This window comes from Rhipicephalus microplus, chromosome 1 (assembly GCF_043290135.1).
Source record: "Rhipicephalus microplus isolate Deutch F79 chromosome 1, USDA_Rmic, whole genome shotgun sequence".
NCBI classification, from domain to species: Eukaryota; Metazoa; Arthropoda; class Arachnida; order Ixodida; family Ixodidae; genus Rhipicephalus; species Rhipicephalus microplus.
Genome location: NC_134700.1, coordinates 94,254,108 through 94,274,654, shown reverse-complemented (window position 1 = coordinate 94,274,654; position 20,547 = coordinate 94,254,108). Strand labels below are relative to the sequence as shown.

The 20,547-nt window shown below is 47.0% G+C and overlaps 1 protein-coding gene across 1 annotated transcript; it reads right to left on the bottom strand.

Annotated features, from left to right (window-relative positions):
• Positions 1-14,257: 14,257 nt before the first annotated feature.
• On the bottom strand, positions 14,258-20,250 carry LOC119177937 (E3 SUMO-protein ligase PIAS2). Its single transcript, XM_075866647.1, has 2 exons — positions 20,049-20,250; positions 14,258-15,255 (listed from the first exon to the last, which is right to left on the bottom strand). Exons 1-2 carry the CDS (start codon positions 20,248-20,250, stop codon positions 14,258-14,260), a joined length of 1,200 nt encoding a protein of 399 aa, XP_075722762.1.
• Between the last annotated feature and the right edge of the window lie 297 nt (positions 20,251-20,547).

The window sequence follows — 20,547 nt, the reverse complement described above, 5'->3', positions numbered from 1 at the left end:
TGAGATCACGTGACCTAACCCTGTATGTCACAACGACTGCAGCGCCCGTTTCTCCAGTGGTGGGCCTCGCGTCCAATAGTTCAGGATGATGGCGCAGAGTTTTTCAAAGCACTGGGGAGGGCAAAATAGACTTCATGTGGGTAGAATTAACTAGAAGAAGGTTATCTAATTGGTGGCTAAAGTCAAGGCACGAGTGAAAATTGAACCCTTCACTGCAAAGTACCAGTCCTCAACTTCACTATTCAAAGGAAAAAAAAATAAATCTAGTTTTTCGTTTGCTAAGCATTACGGCTAGGTGGTGTTAGCCGCCACCCGATTTAAAGGGTACAGCCATATCAATCCATCCATCCATATTAAAGGAGCCGCGTCCCGCACGCAGGAACTGCTTTTAAAGTCCCTCTTGCTATGATCTTTGGCTTCCCTGGCGCGCTTTTGAATTGCGAAGCGTTTCTTAGCGGACTTCGGCGACTGATCATATCTATCTATCTATATATCTATCTATCTATCTATCTATCTATCTATCTATCTATCTATCTATCTATCTATCTCTAGCCGCCTACGACTTTTAGCTCTCCTGGCCGATTCATAATGGTATCGATACTAAACTGAGCATGGCATAACATCACTGTATGACGATCATATTTGACTAATCATAACATGAAAATTGTGACATGTATGCCATGAATGTCATGATTTATATTTCATTGTCCTGCTGCTATTGCGGTGGATTCGTTCACATGACATATGTTGCAAAACTGGTATGGTATATGACATGATTGCATGGAGAACACAAGCGACATACCCTAACTTGAAATCGGGACATGCGTGTCATGTAACAAAATTGGCAGATCCCACGTACAGTGGCAATCGATGATATGCGAAGCACGACTGAGGAAGCTTGATATGTCACTTTAAGATCAGCACAACTTTACGAGATATTGGTAAATTATGCCGTATATGACTTCCGCGTCATGATTATCATGTTTTGATGAGTCGCTTACCTTCGTCATCTATTCACGTCACGTGATACCAAATTTAGTATAGGTGGAGCTACTTCGTCATCAATTGACGTCACATTCACAAAATTTGGTATATCTGGAGCTATGCAAACGGCCGCGAGCGCATAATGCAGGCCCCAACATACTCCAACGTAACGTTGACGCGTGCGCACGCTGGGTACCGCGACGCTACGTTAGCTAAACGCGAGCATTTATAGTCTGACGCCATGCGCGACTGGTGCGACCAGCGTCCGTCGGTGCGGCCCGACCGCAACCAGAGAGAAAGGCGACATGCTGCATTTCGGCATTTCGCGCCAACGCGTTACCCAGACAGCATTGCGTATGCCTCTTTTCATGACGGAGGGACGCCGGACGCGCTGAAATGCGCAGGCGTCAAAGCAACGCAGCACGGCGCGCGCCTGCGAATATATGGCAGGACCGGAGCCTGGCCTGGCAACGCTGGCGTGACGCGACCAAACGAACGCCGGCGTGCACGCGCACCGGGTCACGTCGAAGTGTATTGGCGCCATAACCTTGGCACGTAGTCATGTTCTCACATGACACCCATCTTATGATTATCTTGTTTGCACTAGTCACATACCTTCTTCATCGATTGACATCACGTAATTCCAAATTTGGCATATGTGAAGCCAGCGTAATGGCCTCGAGTGCAAGATGAGTGTGGCATGAAGTCATGCTGTTACATGACACGTATGTAGTGATTATCATGTGTAGATGTGTCATTCTCCTATGTCGTCCGTTCGCATCATGTAATACCGAATTTCGTACATGTGAAGCTAGCGAAACAGCCGCGAGCACATCATGAGCGTAGCATGTTCTCATGTTGTTACACGACACGCATCTCATGTTTATCATGTTTGCACCAGTCTCATACCTTTGTCATCCATTCACGTCCCGTATAGCCAAATTTGGTATAAGTCAGCAAAACGGCCACCAGCGCATCATGAGCATGACATGTAGTCATGTTGTTGCATGACACGCATCTCATATTCATCATGTTTGCACCAGTCACGTAACTTCGTCATCCGTTCACGTCCTGTAACACCAAATTTGGTATAAGTAAAGCTAGCGAAACCGCCACCAGCGCATCATGAGCGTGGCATGTAGTCATGTTGTTGCATGACACATCTCATATTTATCATGTTTGAAGCAGTCACGTAACTTCGTCATCCATTCACGTACCGTAATACCAAATTTTTTTTATTTGTGACGCTAGCGAAACGGCCGCGAGCGCATCATGAGCGTAGCATGTAGTCATGTTGTTAGATGACACGCATGTCATGATATTCACGTTAGGGTCTTTTGCTTGTGTTCTCCATACATGCATGTCATACCATACCAGTTTTACAACATGTCATGTGAACGAAACCACCGAAAAGCAGCAGGACCACGATATGTAAATCAAGACATTCATGATAAACATGTCACGAATTTCATGTTACGACTAGTCAGATATGATCGTCACACAGTCATGTTATGTCATATCAAGTTTGGTATTGATACCATCATCGAAACGGCGATGAGAACTAAAAGTCGTAGGCGGCTAGATGGAGAGACAAATAGATAGATACGCTTGAGGTCGCCGAAGTTCGCTATAACAAATGCTTCGCATTTAAAACATGACTCGCGCTTATGATGCGCTCATGATGCAAACACGCTCATGATGTGCTTGCGGCCGTTTCGCTAGCTTCACATGTACCAAATTCGGTTTTACGTGACGCTAACGAACGAAATAGGTAAATGTCACATCCATACATGATAACCATTACATGCGTGTCATGTAACAACATGACTACATGTACCACTTATGATGCACTGGAGGCCGTTTTACTCGCTTCACATATGCCAAATTTGGTATTACGCGACGTCAACAGATGACGAAGGTATGTGACTGGTGCAAACATGATAATCATGAGATGCGTGTCATGTGAGAACACGTCTGCACACCACCGTCAAGGCGCCAATGCATTTCGACGTGACCCAGCGCGCGTGCACGCCAGCGTTCGTTTTGTGGCGTCGCGCCAGCATTGCCACGCCAGGTGCCGGTCCTGCCATATTGTTGCGCACATGCACGAAGACAACGAAGCGTATACGGTGAACGCACTTTTCGCCCTGAGAGAGAAAGGAAGAAGAGGATCAGGAGGATCTCTAACCAGTCGGCTGTTTCTGAGCTGTTTTGTATCAAGAAGCTCGGATACTCACCCTTGCTTGCAGATTTCGTATTTTAACAGTAAAAACCTATTTAAAATTATCTGAGTCCACTTTAAGATGGCGACAGTTTGTATTCTTTGCCGAGCCTGGTGCCTTTTTCAATGAGCATTGGTCCCGTGTATATAAACCCCAAGTGCTATTTGCTCAAACACTTCTAGATGCTTTAAATGTTAATATATTCGAGATCACACCATCTGTCAAACCAGTCGGCCAAGTGCAAATAAAATTTGACGATATCTTCCTCATGAACGCTAAACACTTGCCCTCTAAATATTTGATTGGTTTATTAGAACAACACCTGTCTCAATTAGGTACTAATATAGTAATTGCAACGGATGCATCTATGAGTGGCGAGAAGGCAGGTTTGGGTATTTTTTCTCTCTCATTATTCTGGTCATTTTCATTACGCCTCCCAGATTATACACCAATATTTGAAGCGGTATTATTGGCCGTTATACTAGCTATTCGTAAACTGCCCGCGACTCATTCGACAGCTGTGATAGTGTCTGACTTGTATTTCGTGTGTTCATTTTTATCATCGTCGTCGACATCAGCAGTACTAGAAAGTTTTAAATCATTAATCCCAGCAAACATTCGTCTAGTGCGAATGATATCGGTGCCAGGCCATCGTAGTCTATTTATAAACGAGATGGCTGACACACTTGCGCGAACATCTCTTGATCTTCCGATTGTGCCAATCATGCCTCCTACAGCTTATGTAACAGCAGCGAGGTTTAGAAAACTTTCCCTTCTTGAAGACTCATAAAAAATCATGATACCGAATCCAGATTTTTCGCACCTGCACTTCACATGGAATAATAAATGGTGTCCCACGCGTATATTGGAAGTCTTGATAACAAAATTACGTTGCCGTGTACCACCTCTTAATTTCTACTTAAACAGGTCTGGTCTGATGCCATCCCCTCTGTGCTCAAGCTGTAACGAACCTGAACATATCGACCATTTTCTTATCACATGTCACCGATTCAGAAATCAAAGAAAAAACTGCTTCGAAATTTTATTAAAAAAACTAGGAATATCACTTAATACTCCCAATATTTTGTCTTTTGGGGCCACTTCATTGGGACACAGCGACAGGAACATCGGCGGGGCTCTCTGCGAATTCATATATAACACAAGAAGATTACCTTGCTGAGTCAGCGATCAGCTCTCGAATTTTACTAGCCACACTACCACTTATTATTTAGCTGATACACTGCAACAATTCAACTCTCAGGAGAATCGCATATAACGATTCCACCTGAGATATTCAACAAATTCTATTATTTCTCTACCCCTCTTTTTTTTTACATTGCGCCAAATTAATTTCACAGTCAAAACACAGTCATCATATTCCCCTAGTCTAGAAAATCTAAAAGTATTGACTTGCATTAACCACCGGCTTCTTGGCCAATCCCCCTTAGTGGGTGAGAGCCACAAAAGAAAGGATAATTGATTGATATGTGGGGTTTAACGTCCCAAAGCAAAAGAAAGGAACAAGCAAGCAAGCAAGCTTCTGAGCTGCCCCTCATGACCTAATAAACGGCCCCTTTCAACCTATACTGGTCTCTTTCAAACGTAACAGAGTGGTGGAGAGATGGGTAAGCGCTTCAACTACGGAACGATCACTGCCACAGCTTCGACGAAGCCGTCGACTTGCCGGTCTCCCACCATCTGCCGTGAGTGACTTCGACATGCCCGAAGAAGCAGGCGTTCTCAGGACAGCACCGTCTGGCCCGCTTCCGTGCTACCGAGTTCTACCGCCCTTCGGATTAAAATCCAGAGAAGATGTCGACGCCTGGCTCACCAAGTACAAACGTGTGGGCAAGTCCAACGGTTGGGATGCAGCCGCTATGCTAGCCAACGTAGTGTTCTCTCTGACCGATACCGCACTGTTATGGTACGAGAATTACGAGGACGCACTCACGACGTAGGACCTTTTTTTGTTCAAGAGCTCAGGGCGTGTTTCGGCGACTCGGTTGCTAGAAAGAAGCGGGCTGAGCAAACACTGTCGCAACGGGCACAGCTACCAAATGAGATATGTGCCACTTACATAGACGAACTGTTAAGGCCGTGCAAGGTGGTCTGTGCTACCATGTCGGAAGAGGTCCAAGTTGGTCATTTGCTCGAAAGGAATTGCTGAGGACGTGTATAATTTTCTAATTGGAAAATAACGCCTCATTTCTGGGTCCGACGTCATTCAGCATTGCCAAACGTTTGAAACGCTCACGATGCGTCGAATTGCGCTCAAGTTTGGTCGGCTGGCTAACGTTACAACTGTTGCCAGTGTGGACACGAATCCTGGCTTCAGCCTCTTTTCTACCATTCGACAGATTGTTCGCGAGGAACTGTCCCACCGAGAAATGCCGTGTTCGCCAGCTGACCATCCCGAGTTGTGTCTGCCACGTGAGGAGATGGATGTGTCTCCTTTGACCCCATAGTAACTGACGATGAGCGCGGCAACTGAGGAGTACAGCCCAGCTTCACAGTCAAGGATGACAACCCGATTTCCCGCGTCGAGGTATGACCGACGCCCTCAGCGTATGCCTCTTCAATACCCGACGTCTCGTTACGACGTACCCGGCCAGTACATCTGTTACATAAGAACAAATGATTACGCTCGATTGATCGACGAGCGACCAACGTTTCGACCTCAGCCGGTGTGCTATTCCTGCGGTGTGCCAGGCCACATATCGCGGTTTTGCAACAGTCGTGTGACTCCTCGGTATCACCAACCATCCGACTTTTCACGACCATTCGAACAGTTTGTAGTGTCCGACAGCCGACCCACATACCACCTGTTGACAGCTATTGGTGAAGCAACTTCCGCAACCACTCCCTGGCATCTGACAGGAGTTGAACGCCCCCACCGCGACCTCGTGCTCATCCTTCTCCTTCGCCGCTGCGTCGCACTGTGCCCTCTTCGCCACCGGAAAACTATCCAGCGTGGCCAATGGGGGTGAGGTCGCTGGAAACGTGCTACTGACAGACACCTCCTGTGTGTGCTTAAAAACAAAGTGCGTGTTTTGGTGGATTATGTGCCTGTGATGGCCTTGGTGGACACAGGTGCAACGATTTCCGTGATGAGTGCTTCCTTTAAAGATGTGTTAGGGCAGGAAGTTGTTTTTACCTGGGATGAAACTTCGAGGTTCTGTGGAATGAGTGGAGAGCTGTTGTGTCCTATTGGTGTGTGTAGTGCTGAAGTATTTTTCGGAGGCCTTATCATAACGACAGAGTTTGCGATTATTCCTCAGTCAACACATGACGTTATTCTCGGCATGGACTTCTTGCGAGAATGTGGTGCCAATGTAGACTGTCGCACAGGGAAACTCTTTGTGAGGGGCCAGATGCCGTTAGAACTTCTGGAAACTTCCAGCAGACGACCAAACTACGCTGTATGTCTGTGGCGATACGTTCATACCTGCGTTGTCTACCATACGTGTTGCTGTTGCTTGTCGCGATGCGGATTCTGACAGCTTCGATGTGAGCGTAGAACCAATGCACATAAACTGCTGAAGAAGAATGTGTTGGTTCGCCATTGTGTAGTGTCGATAGATGGCAGACGGACTGGCCTATGGACTGTAAACTGTTCCTCTGAGCCTGTGACACTACCCAATGGTTTGAAATTAGCTTCGGTCAGCAAAAAACACGCGACCTTATCAATGGTCGAGCTCACAGACGTGCCGGAAGAACGTGCCGGAACTGGTTATCGCAATCTGGACGGGACGCTTATGGCAACGATAAGTCGCTTAGCTCAAGCGAGCGCCAAACTTTAATGATCGTGCTGTTGAGGCACGTTTCGGTATTTGAATTTGCGCAGAAGGACCAAGTAATTCCTATCCCCCTGTCTCGAATGCGTTATACCATCAACAATAGCGCGGCAAGTCCGATTCGCCAAAAACCGTATCGTGTTTCCCCGTCAGAAAGACAAATTATCAACGACCAAGTGCAGGAAATGATGCAAAAGGGAGTGGTACAAGAGTTAGCCAGTCCGTTGGCAGCACCGATAATCCTTGTTAAGAAGAAAGATGGATCTTGGAGATTTTGCGTGAATGCCGGAGATTTTGACTGAATGCCGTGACTAAAAAGGACGTATACCAGCTGCCCCGTCTAGAGGACGCAATAGACTGCTTACATTCGGCCTCTTATTTTTGTTCCGTAGACTTACGATCTGGTTATTGGCAAATTCCGATGCACCCAGAGGACAAGGAAAATACTGCCGTTGTAACCCCTGATGGGCTCTTTGAATTCAACGTAATGCCATTTGGACTGTGCAATGCACCGGCAACGTTCGAGAGGTTTATGACACAATTCTGCGTGGCTTGAAGTGGAACATCTGCATGTGCTACCTCGGCGACATAGTCAACTTTGGCCGCACGTTCAGTGAACACAACTCTCGTTGCATACTGTGAACGGCATTCGAAACGCTGGCCTAGTTTTAAACTCGAAGAAACACCACTTCGGAGACCGCCAGACGCTTATGCTCGGGCATCTCGTTGACAAGAGAGAGTTTTAGTACTGCGGAATGGTGCTACGTACGCATCACGCAAGCGCCTTGCGTTACGTGGCGTCGTTTGCCACTAATCAGCTTTTAGTACGCCGTAGTACACGCGTACGTAACGAGCGTGAAGCGTGTTGCGTCATCTGGTAGATCAGAATAGAAGTACGTGTTGTTGACAGCCAATGTGAGCCAATCCAGGTGTTATAGCCAGATTATGGCCATATTTTAAGCCACAGAGCTGGTCGGTGCTCGCCTTCGATGCCGCCATTTTGCAAAATGAAGTCTCGCGCTTTCGCGAACTTGTTCGAGAGCGGCGCGATCAGCTCATACGTACGCACGCACGCATCTCATGCGCGCGTACGTAGCGGCTGCGTACGTAACGCGATACGTGCGAGTTGCGGTCTGCGCATGCGCACTACGCAGAACGTGGCATCCTTACGTATGCAATGCCGCCACGTACGCAGCGTACGCAGTACTAAAACTCTCTAAGGATGGCATCCGCCCGGACCCCCAGAACACAGCAGCAGTTGAGGCGTTCAATGCGCCGCGTTCCGTCAATGAGCTTAGTAGTTTCCTGTGGCTTTGCACGTACTTCCGCCGCTTTAGTCCCAAGTTTGCCGACGTTGCGTAACCTCTCACACGCCTCTTACGAAATGACAATTCATTTGAGTGGACTTCGGAGTGTGATTCTTCATTCCGTCAATTGAAGTTTTTGCTGACGTCACGATCCAACCTTCGGCATTTCAGTCCTTCCGCTCCGACAGAGCTTCATACGAATGCTAGCGGCATAGGTATTTGAGCCGTCCTAGTACAGCGTTACGGTGACCGCGAATACGTAATCGCATACGCAAGTCGCTCCCTAAGAAGGCCGTAGCGAAACTACACTGTCACGGAACAAGAATGCCTGGGGGTAATATTTGCAATTAAGCGGTAAAGGTCTTACCTGTATGGACGCCCATTCACAGTCGTAACCGACCTCCACTCGTTGTGTTGGCTCGTCAACCTTCGTGACCCTTGCGGCCACTTTGCGCGCTGTGCACTCTGGCTACAAGAATGCAATTATACCGTCGCTTACAAGAGTGGTCGTCGACCTGCTGACGCAGATTGTCTTTCACGTATGCCAATAAGCACAACGGACTGTGAATCCGATGACCTTGACCAGCCTGTAGCGTCTGTGTCGCCCGGACTACCCCAATTTCAGAGCAGAACAGCGGAAGGACGCTAAACTAGCATCAGTATTCTCCGCTGCGTCCGCTTCCACTATTGCACGCCGTTTCTGTATGCGTGATGGACTGTTGTTCAAAAGGATCCTCTCCAGCACTGGCGCGCGTTTCCTTCTAGTCGTCCCGGAGAGCCTGCGAACAGTTATTATGAGTGTCATGCACAACGACTCTACATCTGGACATTCAGGTTTGGCGCGGACACTTCACCGGACTAAAGAGCGCTTTTATTGGCCTGGTAGGCAGACGTCCGTTGAGAGTTATGTGGCAAGCTGCATGCAAAGTCAGCGTCACAAACGTCCATCAACTGGTCCAGCTGGTCTTCTACAGCCGATGCCAGCTCCAAGCGCACCCTTCGAACTAGCGGGGATTGACTTTCTGGGGCCCTTTCCAAAATCGGCTAAGGGCAACCGATGGGTATTTGTTTGCGTCGACTACCACACAGACTACTACGAGACGGCGGCCGTACCCTACGCAACTGTCAGTGAAGTCTCGTTGTTTTTGCTACAGTACGTCATTCTCCGACACGGCCCACCTCGCCTGATTATCAGCGATCGTGGACGAAAATTCACAGCGGATGTCGTGGAGGAGCTAATTCGTTTGTGTGAATCCCGCCTGCGTCACTCGGCACCATACCACCCCCAAACTAATGGGCCGAGGGAACGTACCAACCGCACCATTAGCAACATGTTGTCTATGTATGTCTCATGCGACCACAAGAACTCGGATGACGTACTCCCGTTAAATACTTACGCATTCAACACCGCGAAGCATGAGATTACATGTTATAGTCCTTTCTTTTTGCTTCATGCACGTTCGCCCCGGCACACAATCGACACTATCTTACCTTTCTGTGATCGCGACAACGTCACTGTCGCCGAGACTCTCTGCCTCGCCGAAGAGGCGCCTCGAAAAGCTCGACTACGCACATTGGCATTGCAAGACAAAGCGAAAGCACGCTATGACATTCAACATCGATCAGTGATTTGTCGCCGTGGTGATCAGGTGTGGTTGTGTGCTCCGATGCGCAAGCGCGGGTTATGCCAAAAGTTTTTGGCCACTTACGATGGACCTTTTGTCACTGTCCACAGACTTACAGAGTCAACTATGTAATAGCTCGTCTCACGGCGAGTGGTCGACGAGCTGGTAAAACTCAAGTGGTTCATGTTGCCCGCCTGAAACTGTACACGCCACGACAACTTGACTGACTCGTCCAGTGGCCATCGTCTGAGCGGACAGGAATGTTGCGCACATGCACGAAGGCAACGAAGCGTATACGGTGAGCGCACTTGTCGCCCGCAGTGAGAAAGGAAGAAGAGGATCAGGAGGATCTCTAACCAGCCGGCCGCTTGTGAGCTGCCCCTCACGACCTAACAAACGGCCCCTTTCAACCTCTGCCAGTCTCTTTCAAACGTAACAATATACTCGCAGGCACGCCATGCTGCGTTGCTTTGACGCATGCGCGTTCCAGCGTGTCCAGCATTCCTCCGTCACAAAGAGACGCAGACGCAGTGCTGTCTTGGTAACGTATCGGCGCGAAATGCCGAAATGCAGCGTGTTGCATTTCGCGCCGGTTGCCGTCGGGCCGCGCCGATATAGGCTGGTCGCGCATCTTCCCAGACTATAGAGTGCTCACGTTTTGCTAACGTAGCGTCGTGGTACCCAGCGTGCGCACGCGTCAACGTTACGTAGGAGTATATTGGGGCCTGCATGATGCGCTCGCGGCCGTTTCGCTAGCTCCACATATACCAAATTTGGTGTATATGATGTCAATTGATGATGAAGTAGCTGCACATATACTAAATTTGGTATCACGTGACGTGAATAGATGACGAAGGTAAACGACACATCCACATATAATACCATGACACGGAAGTCATGTACGGCATAATTTACGCATCTCGTAACGTTGTGCTGATAATAAAGTGACATATCAAGCGTCCTCATTCGTGTTTCGCATATCATCGATTCCCATTGTACGTGGGATCTGTCAATTTTTTCATTCAGATGTCTTTGTACCTACCCATGATTCGTGTGTAACACATAACGCTTTAAGTATATGAAATTCCAATCAACTGAACTTGAGCTCCATAAAAGCTCTTGTGAGATATTGAAAACCATTTAGAAAGAGCGTGTCTTATTCTGATTTCTTCTGGCTTAACTCTTTCTTGATTGGTTAGGTATCTACAGTACTCAGAATAACTGAGCCGATTTATTGGAAGTTTGCTGGGCTCAGAAAGCCGCGAGATGAAGGAAAAATAACGTGTCAAAGGAATGAAAATCAGAATGCCGTAAGTAGAGAGGGGAAAGGAAGAAAATCTGAAGCCCCTACATCACGAAATATTTTTGTAATTTAACTTTTCAGGGTATACTAAAATATTTGCACGAATTCACAGCGACCACCCATCGCCAAAGTTAGTCGTTCTGCTGCACCTCCCTCCCTCCTCAAAAATTTAAAATATTCCTGGGTGGCCCTGCGCGGAACGTTTACAGTTGGCGAAGCTGAATATAGCGTGTCTCTGTACAAATGCACAGTATAAATTTCAAATGTTCGACAGTGTGAGGTCACAAAACTAGTTCAAGTAGTCGGACTTTCATCTCGGACGCAGACGAAGGGCCCATGGAGAGGTACACATACGAGCCGAAGAACGCGTTCACTGTATTTTTGTGGTCTTGCACAGTTGCAACACAACTAAAAATTTTGTGTGGCTTGCCATGGCGTATGCGTTCTTTCCTTCAATTACACGCGGAACTGCAGCGAAACTCGCTCAGCAATGGCGAAAAGGATTTCGTTTTAATAATATAGAATGCGGGAGATTTACTGTTCGTGCCCGTCCGTCGTCCTGTCCGTCTGTCGATCATCTACGGTGTTGTATATGTGCACTAGGCAAGTGGATTGTTGGCCCATAACTCAAATAGGGCCCATGGAAGATTGGTGCTGCGTCGTTATTTTTGTTGTCTTTTTGTATCAGAACAAGCCACAAAGATTTGAAATTGCGAAGTGAGTTGTTATTTAGTGCTTGCACAGAAACTGTTTATGGACTCCGTATATGTAGTCGGCGCATTGTATGACTTTTCGCCTTAATGCTTTATAGACCCTTTTCGTAAAAGGGCGCCCCAAGCGCCCATTACGCGAACTACTCCTTGCCGCCATGTATAGGGTGCTGGAGCAGACAACAACAACAGCGCTTCATGTAGACGCAGACGGCGCTCAGCGTTAATGTACACGTATGAAGGTGGGAATTTCTCGCGCGCTCAAAAACGTGAAGTCACAACGAGTAAATTAAAAAAATACAAATACCCTAGACTAGTGTGAGCTTCGTTCTGTGTCAAATAGCTCCTCGAAGAAAATAACGGAGGAATTTTTATATTTCACGTTGAAAATGCGGGCGCTATTGTGGAACTACTTTCCCTGGTGATAGGATGCACGTCCGAAGCACGCGCACACACCACCTGCCCTATATATGGCGGCTTCCCTTTACAATATCGAAACTAACGAAAAGGTTACCGTCAGGTGGCGTATTTATGAAAAATGGTCCTTTGTAGGCGCACAGCGAGGACACAAGCTTTCATCAAAGGAGGCAGGACGGATTGAATAAATTAGGGCCAGATGCTGTTAGGATTCTGTTTGCAAAAAATCTCACCTGGAAAATCTCGGTTTGTCCCTTGTTGCTCCCGTTTGCTTTTCTGCTAGCCTAATATACAAGCCTGTGGGGGGAGGGGGAGGGTTGGTGTTATATGATTGAGTGTCCTACTATTTTCTGGCGATGCTTACAGCTTGTAAGTTTTTTAAGCAGTCAAGTGTACTGATTCGTTTGCGGGTACTAAACTTGCTGCAGGAAATTATATTACGCACAAAAGCTTTATTTAGGGTATGAGAGGCAGACTAGCGGAGAAACACTGCGAGCTACCCGGTTGTTTGATCTGCCTTCCCTGTCGTTATCGATACCGTCACTAAAACAGCACTGTCTTTAGCCTTGTACTAGAGGGCCTTTGAGGGTTCAGCAATTATTAGGTGAATTTGTTTCAAGAATGCCGCAGACATTGAAGTACGTTTACAGGGACATCGAAGTTGTTTCCTTCGCAAATATAAGCCCCCTAAATGTCGCCACTCCACCAATGCAGCGAATCTACCATGTGGGAGAGATGAACTGCTTTAACGGTATTTTATACAAACTAGAGTCACGAACACCTTTTTTTTTTCTGTTTTAAACACGGCGGCTAAGTTCAGAAAAGAACCCTTCAACTTTCAGAACTTGCTATACATAAAAAAACCCTCCACGTTGAAACTCACACTGCCTTCAATACAAACCAGCGACCGCTCAGAACCAACATGGCGGCCCGTCAAGTATGGTGGCTGTTTTAGCCAGTTGTAAGCAACCATGATCGAATTTGTCACCACTCTAAAACACGGAGACGCGCGCACATGAAGGCTCCTTAGGTTTTCGTTATATGCCCCGCCGCGGTGGTGTAGTGACTAAGGTACTCGGCTGCTGACCCGCAGGTCATAGAATCGAATCATCGCTGCAGTGGCTGCATTTTCGATGGAGCCCAGAATGCTGTAGGCCCGTGTGCTGAGATTTGGGTGCACGTTAAAGAACCCCATGTAATCGAAATTTCCGGAGCCATCCACTACAGCGTCTCTCATAATCATATGGTGGTTTCGGAACGTTAAACCCAACATATCAATCATCAGCATTTCATTAAATGTACAAGTACCACCTTCCACGGCCTGCTCTGAACTAACCAGAGGTGGCTACACATGATTACTACGGGACGCTCAGCCAACGCCTCAAGGAGCTTCACTCCTAAAACCAGCAGAAGGTGCACAAAAACATGTACTTTGTCATATGTAGTGAAAAACAACTCGTTCGGAAGATATTTGCTACGAGGACCGATCATTGTACCGATGGCCGAATAGTTTAAAACACTTTAGTTAAAGGCACTGTATGGTCGTTGAGAAAGCACAAAAATATTTGCGCTACTCAATCACTGAAAGTCGCGCCATCAAATAGAACTAGAAGATAACGTGGTGCAACCGTGTGTCCATGGATAAAAGCAGCAGACATGCTGATGCTGCTGGACATGTTGTGGCTTCGTTCACCTGAAACGTGGCGTTGGCAACCCACTGTATAGTGGAAGTCTATTAGGAATAATTGACGTTACATAATTTGATACAAGGAACACAGACAAAAAAAACTGATTTCAATAGATCTGCAGAACAATTCACAAGGACCGAGCGCAAGACGAGGGTTCTCGTCTTCCGAGCAAGCATCGCTGTCGATTGCGCTTGACGGAGCAAAAGGTTATCGCAGCGCAGGACAGTCCTCGTCGTCGTCACTGCTAGAATAGGTCAAGTCAATGACTTCTATTTTTGGCTGCTGCCGCGCGACCTGTTCGCTGGATAAGTATTCGGAAGGTGACGCCGAACTGCGAGCTCTAGACTGCAGTGCGGAAGTAGGGACGCCGTCGGCCCTCTGCGTCGCCGGCGATGGAGTCCAGGAGCCGTCCGCGTGGAGTACAACGCGGTTGCAGTCGCCGGGCGCGTTCGCCAAGATGTCTGTAAACAGCTGGTCAACGACCAAAGACGACAAGGAGGCCGGCTTACAACACACTGGACATGTCCACGTGGGCCTCCGCTCATTGACCTGCAGATAGCTCGACCCATCGAAGCAGTCCAGGTGCTTGCAAAGGCGTCCGCGAGACGGAACTTTCATCCGGGTGCGGCTCAGCGGACACGTGAGGGAAACGTGGAATCTGGTTATCGCCACGTCCTCGCCTATAGTTGCTCGACGCTTAGCTTTCTTCTTGATCATGGCTCTCGTCACTGCCGCGTTCAACTGATACAGTCCGCTCAGAATCGTCGCTGCTGAGAGCTTCTTGACCAAGAACAGACCGACGGCGTACTGTCGCCCACTGGCGGGCTGCCAGGTTACCCAAAGCTTATTTAGCGTGGAAGGGCCCTGAGTACATAAAGAGGTGATGTTAATTGGCAGATGCACCCATTCGGTCAGTCCATGGGAGTCTTTGCAAGGAATAGGCGCCGGAAGTTCCACGGTTTTACCGTTAACATTTACGGCCAGATCAGAAGGGTACCTATCGTCCTGCTCACTGTTCGTGTCGAGCAAACAAAAGCGAAGGTGTACTTCCATAGTGTCGTCTCGGCTCGATTCTGCGTTCTCCGTTGATGACGAGGAAACAGCAGCCATCTGCTGTGGGCTTAACCGAAAGAGAATGCACTTACACTGCAAGCGTTCGCATCCGGAATCCACTAAGGGCGTGGGTGGGACAATTTCGGCCAGGGCTTCGAAAAAAGGCTCATTCTTGAAACACAGAGGTGGGGATTCCACTGATTGAGCACGGGACATCTTGGTCGTTCACTTCCGAGAATTTATAGTAGAGTGAACAAGGGGAGTGCCTGGAACGGACGCAGCACTAATGCATTAAAAGTGAAGCCTAAACAGAATCAATCTGCTTCCGTGCTGTGATCGGTAGTCTGCAATAACTGCTCGTTTTAAAATTGCGCGCCGCTTCACCGAAGTGGTCGAGGGGTAGAATACTCGCTTCGCACTCAAAAGACCCAGGTTCGAATCGCAGCTGTAAGCGTTGGATTTTCTTTTTTCTTAATTCTATTTGCACCAGTGTATTGATTGTTTTTTTTTTAAATCTGGCTTCAGTTGCTACATATTGCTGCAAAAAATTCCGCGAAATATGACGGTGTGCTTTCATGGCAGGCGAGTGAAAGCACACCGTCTCTCTTAATCGCCAAATTCTCGGAAGCCATGCTTTAAAGTTTTTGTTAAATCCGTGCGGTGGCGCTGCAAAAAATGCCCTCATTATCATTTTTTTTTCTTTACTTCATATTTCGCGTGATTTTTTGTAGCAACTGAAGCCAGATTAAAAAAAAACAACCAATACACCGAAGAAGAGAAACCTAACCTGAGATCCCTTCACGCTATTTATCCTGACGTGTTCCCCAATGACGCTTGCCCCGAATGTGGGGATGTATCCACGCTGGCGCACATGCTCTGGGAGTGCAAGGCAATGTACACTTACCCCAACACTACATCGGTCAGGTGGGAGGCGGCCCTTCGCAGCTCCCTCCTGGCCGACCAACTTTGGGCCGTCCAGCAGGCCCGCGGAGCGGCCGATAGGCTTGGCCTAACGGTCCCGACGTGGGAGACGCCCGCTGCGCGCTGACGCGCGCCTTGCAGAACCTCAATAAAGTTTCGCAACCAACCAACCAACCAATACACCGGTGCTAGGAAAACTAACGGAAAAGAATACCATTCATTCACAGCTGCAATTCAAACCTGGGTCTTTTAAGTGGGAAGCGAGTATTCTACCCCTAGACCACTTCAGTTTTGTTTTCTTTATCGCCTTCTTGACTACAGCTCAAGCTAATGTGACAATCACTGTCACACGTGTTTCATATGTGATAACGCATCGAATGAAGATATTACATTTTTAACACAGTCGGTAGAATTATACACATCTCTCACTCTTATAATAGCTTTCACGAAACACTCATTAACGGATAGAACTCTCACATCACAGCGCCTGTACCATAGCATACTACGCCAAACCGAATGAAGACCCAGTAAAATTATAACATCTAAATTTTGCACAGAACTATCACAAGGCAAAAAACGAATTCCATATGGAGTAAGAGGTAAATCTCTTTTTAAAGTCCTCTGTAAAATGCCCCAAAAGAAAATAGCGTTCTTACAATCAATAAACACATGTTCAATGCTCTCAGCTTTGTTACACAGGAGACAGCTGCTTCGCCATACATACATTCATCTCTCTTCAAGCCACGTTTTTACTGACAAGGTTCCCGTATGAAGTTTAAAAAAGAATGTTTTCACATCGGGTGGTATACACATGTTTTTACTCGCTTTAGTACATCATGACCATATGATTTTTCATACTTTGAACGGTACAGGGGCACAGGAAAAAGATTCTGTATTAAGTCTTTCATAAGGCGCTTTCTTTTCACATTAGTTAGATAATCTATCGAAAACCTTGCCCTTAAGAAACGATATGAGAACACTACTTCACGTAAGAACGGTGACAAGGTGTGTCGTTTTCCCCTATCTGAAGATACAAAGAAGTCAGACATGTGGTGTGAGAGCGTTGTTTGAAATAAAGAACATAAAAAGGAGTCTATCTGGTCTCTAATGAGCAGGAAACGTGATATTACTTGGTTAAGAAACAGATGGCACAAAGACAGCCCTCCTTGCTTAACACGCCGAAACAAGTTTGTTCTAGATGTTCGCTCCCATGTAGAGCTCCAGATGAACGTGGCAAATATCCTGTGGATTTTATGAATGCTTTTACGCGTACAACTAACTACTTGCAAAAGGTACATAATTTTAGCAGCCAGAAACACGTTGCATACAGCTGACCGAGAGAAAATTGATAAGCCACAACCGCCCCATCCTTCGGCGGTCGCGCGCAGTTCTTCAGCCTTTCCAAGCCAAAATGCTTCACCGTCTTGATACCTGTGCAATGGTACCCCTAGCTAATGACTAGGTGTCGTGAGCCACTGAATATTTCCAAAGAAACTGGGCGTGAGGTCACAATTACCATGCCATAAACCAATGCTTTTCTCTTTGTTCATTAAACTTCCACTCGTGTCACAAAAGCTTCGAGTGATTTCTAATAAGGAAGTGATACTCTCTCTATTAGCAGCAAAAAAATGCAATATCGTCGGCGTAGGCCAAAACACGCACTTCACATGACTGCAACCAGAAACCATTAATCCCTGTGTGGTGAATAACTTTCTGACACAGTGGCTCCAAAAATAGAGCCAAAAGCAAAGGACTTAAAGGAAACCCCTGGCGCACGGAGGAAAGTACACTTGTATGCGCTGTGAGAGTTCTCCATTTACAATTAAATTTGTGGTTGAACTTTTGTATGCCAATCTAATACCTTTACATATGATCGCACCAAGACCAACGTACTCAGCTAGCGTGAAGAGTTTATTGTGTGGAACCATGTCGAAAGCCTTGGCTAGATCAATTTGCAACATAGCTACTTTTAGAAGCGCAGCGTCACAATACTCCGAAATGCTCCTGGCAACATGAATATTCGTGAATATGCTCCTACGCTTGATGCCGCAAGTCTGCTGTGACCCGACCAACTTGTATATAACTTTTTGCAACCTCCTAGCCAGAACTTTCATAAACACCTTATAATCTACGTTTGTTAGCGTGATTGGCCTGTATCCTGTCACCTTGCGTAAAACATGTTGCTCTTTCCCTTTAAAAATTAGCACAGTGTGTGCCCAATTAAACGATGGAGGCAGAGTTCCGCGGTCTAAAGACTCTGAAAAAACCTCATGCAATGCGGCGGCCATATCCTCCTTGATCGCCTTGTAAAAGGCGGCGCTAATGCCATCTAGACAAGGTGATTTGCCCATGCCAAGATCATCGATAGCCTCCTCAATTTCCCCTATACTAATACACATTTCCAATAAATTTGTGTCCTCAGCATTAAGTGTCGGCATTTCTATCAAGAACTCATCTACAAAACTCGGCTCCTTTGGTTCGCGATAAGCAAACAAGTCCTAATAATAGCTTTCAAAAACTTTCATGATATCTTTATGTTCTCTCAAGATTTTACCATTCCATTCTATCTCTAGTATGTCGTGAGCTCGCGCATATGCCTTTTCATCTGACAAGGCTCGCTTTGTCGGGGCTTCACCCACGAGGTATCTCTCAGCTCTTGCTCGTATAATTGCACCTTCATATTTATCTTCTTCAAGACATTCAATCTTGTTTTTGACAACCTGCAATTGATGTGTAAATAAGCCCGGGTTTTCTGCTTCAATTTTCACCAAATCATTTAACTCTGCCCGCAGCTCACGTTCCTGTTTTCGAGCTTGATACTGCATGTAGCAACCACACTCTATTGCCTTCATTTTTATCTTTTACTTAAATAATTTCCATCTTTCCGTTGGCACTCCTTTCTGCGTTTTTGAAAAAATTCTCAATTTCCTTCTTTGTATTATCTACAAACCCTTCGTGCGTAATTATCTTAGTAGTCAGTTTCTATGCTTCCCATACGACCTTTTTTTTGCACTTTCTACCTATCCCAAACGAGACTAAGCAATAATCACTGAAGGAAGCAGCATAAACGTCATAGTTCTGACATAAAGGTACTATCTCAGAACAAACATATGCTCGATCTAGTCGTGCGCGACTCGAACCTTGAAAATGTGTGAAGTGTTGGCGACTCCCACCCTTCGAAAACAGAGCTACGTCATAGAAATAGTACTTATTAAGGCTATCTCTAAGCAAACCAACGTTTTCATCACTTAATTTAGCAGTATACGTGCAATCTTCTAGGGCCAGAACACAATTGAAGTCACCCAGCAGAATCACACATTTCTGACATTCAAAGTACGCTTGCATTTCCCGAAAAAACAAACATCTGTCTCTCGAATTTGTAGGTGCGTATACACAGATAACTCTAAACTTAGTGTTCCCGTAACAAAAGTTACTCAAAACAAAACGCCCATGTAGGCAACTTGGGACCTCTTCTACTACAATACCAAGAGAGTTCTTGACAAAATTAATACATCCGGCTAATGCTCCCACTGCATAGCTCACACACGCATTGTACCGCAATGAAAATCCTGCTACCAAGCTATCAGTCGCGTCCTCAGTACTAACTTCAGTCTCCTGGACCGCGAGCAAGTCAAGGTCTTTTTCTTGCATTAAGCGTTTCAACTGGTACTGTTTGTGACGCGTTCCTAGACCACGTACATTCAGCGTACCAACGCGTAAAGGCGCAGTCATGCTAGCCATGTTGATGACAAAGATAAAACTATAATGCTGCGCTCACCGTGTCTCGTATACCGTGCAGTAGGAAAACTGGGGTCTTACGCGCCTCGATCCTGTCCCCAAACCGGCGACGATGACGCCGACCGGGTTCCGAGGGCATATTTTTTACTCTTAGCGCCCGTGAAGCGTTGACACAGACGCTCCGGGCGTTTCAGGTTGCGTTCCGTGCTTTCCACTCGGTTACGCTTGCCGCGTCCCGTGGTCGCTTCCGGAGACTTTGTGCTGACTTCTGGCGTAGCGATCTCGCCACTGGTAGCCATGTCTTCCTCCATCGATTCTTGAATATCCCCCTGGCTGCCTGTTGCGGCCAACTCCTCCGATTCCTTCGTTGAGTCTTTGCCGTCTTGCGTTGTCGCGTCGGCTGTCTCTTCTCCAGTTGCCTGAACCGTGGCGTCGGGTTCCATGGCATTGCTGCCAGGGGCCATTTTCTCAGCCTCTTCAGCGTCCATTAGATTATCTTGGGCATCGTCTGTTGGCAGCGCGGTCTTCGTAACTCTGGCATAACTCCTGACGCAATCTTGACTTTCATGACCAAACGCTCGGCATACACCACAGCGGGGAGTCTGGCAGTCTCGTCGTATATGTCCTTGCATGTGACACCTTAGGCAAAGCGGTGCCCGACCCGAAGCCACAAGAAGGACGTGCCCCCTCCATACTTAAAAAGGTGCGGCAAGTCTTCTAGCACCACGCCTTCCTTCAGTTTCAGTCGCACCACCATCGTCGTCGATGTCGCGTGTTCAAAGCCC

What these genes read in the sequence shown, in the direction of transcription:
- LOC119177937 (XM_075866647.1), bottom strand. Translation starts at nt 20,250, where the DNA reads ATGGACGCTGAAGAGGCTGAGAAAATGGCCCCTGGCAGCAATGCCATG. An exon ending in GGAAGACATGGCTACCAGTG is followed by an intron (nt 15,256 to 20,048) that starts GCGAGATCGCTA and finishes CTTTTTTCGAAG; the next exon opens with CCCTGGCCGAAATTGTCCCA.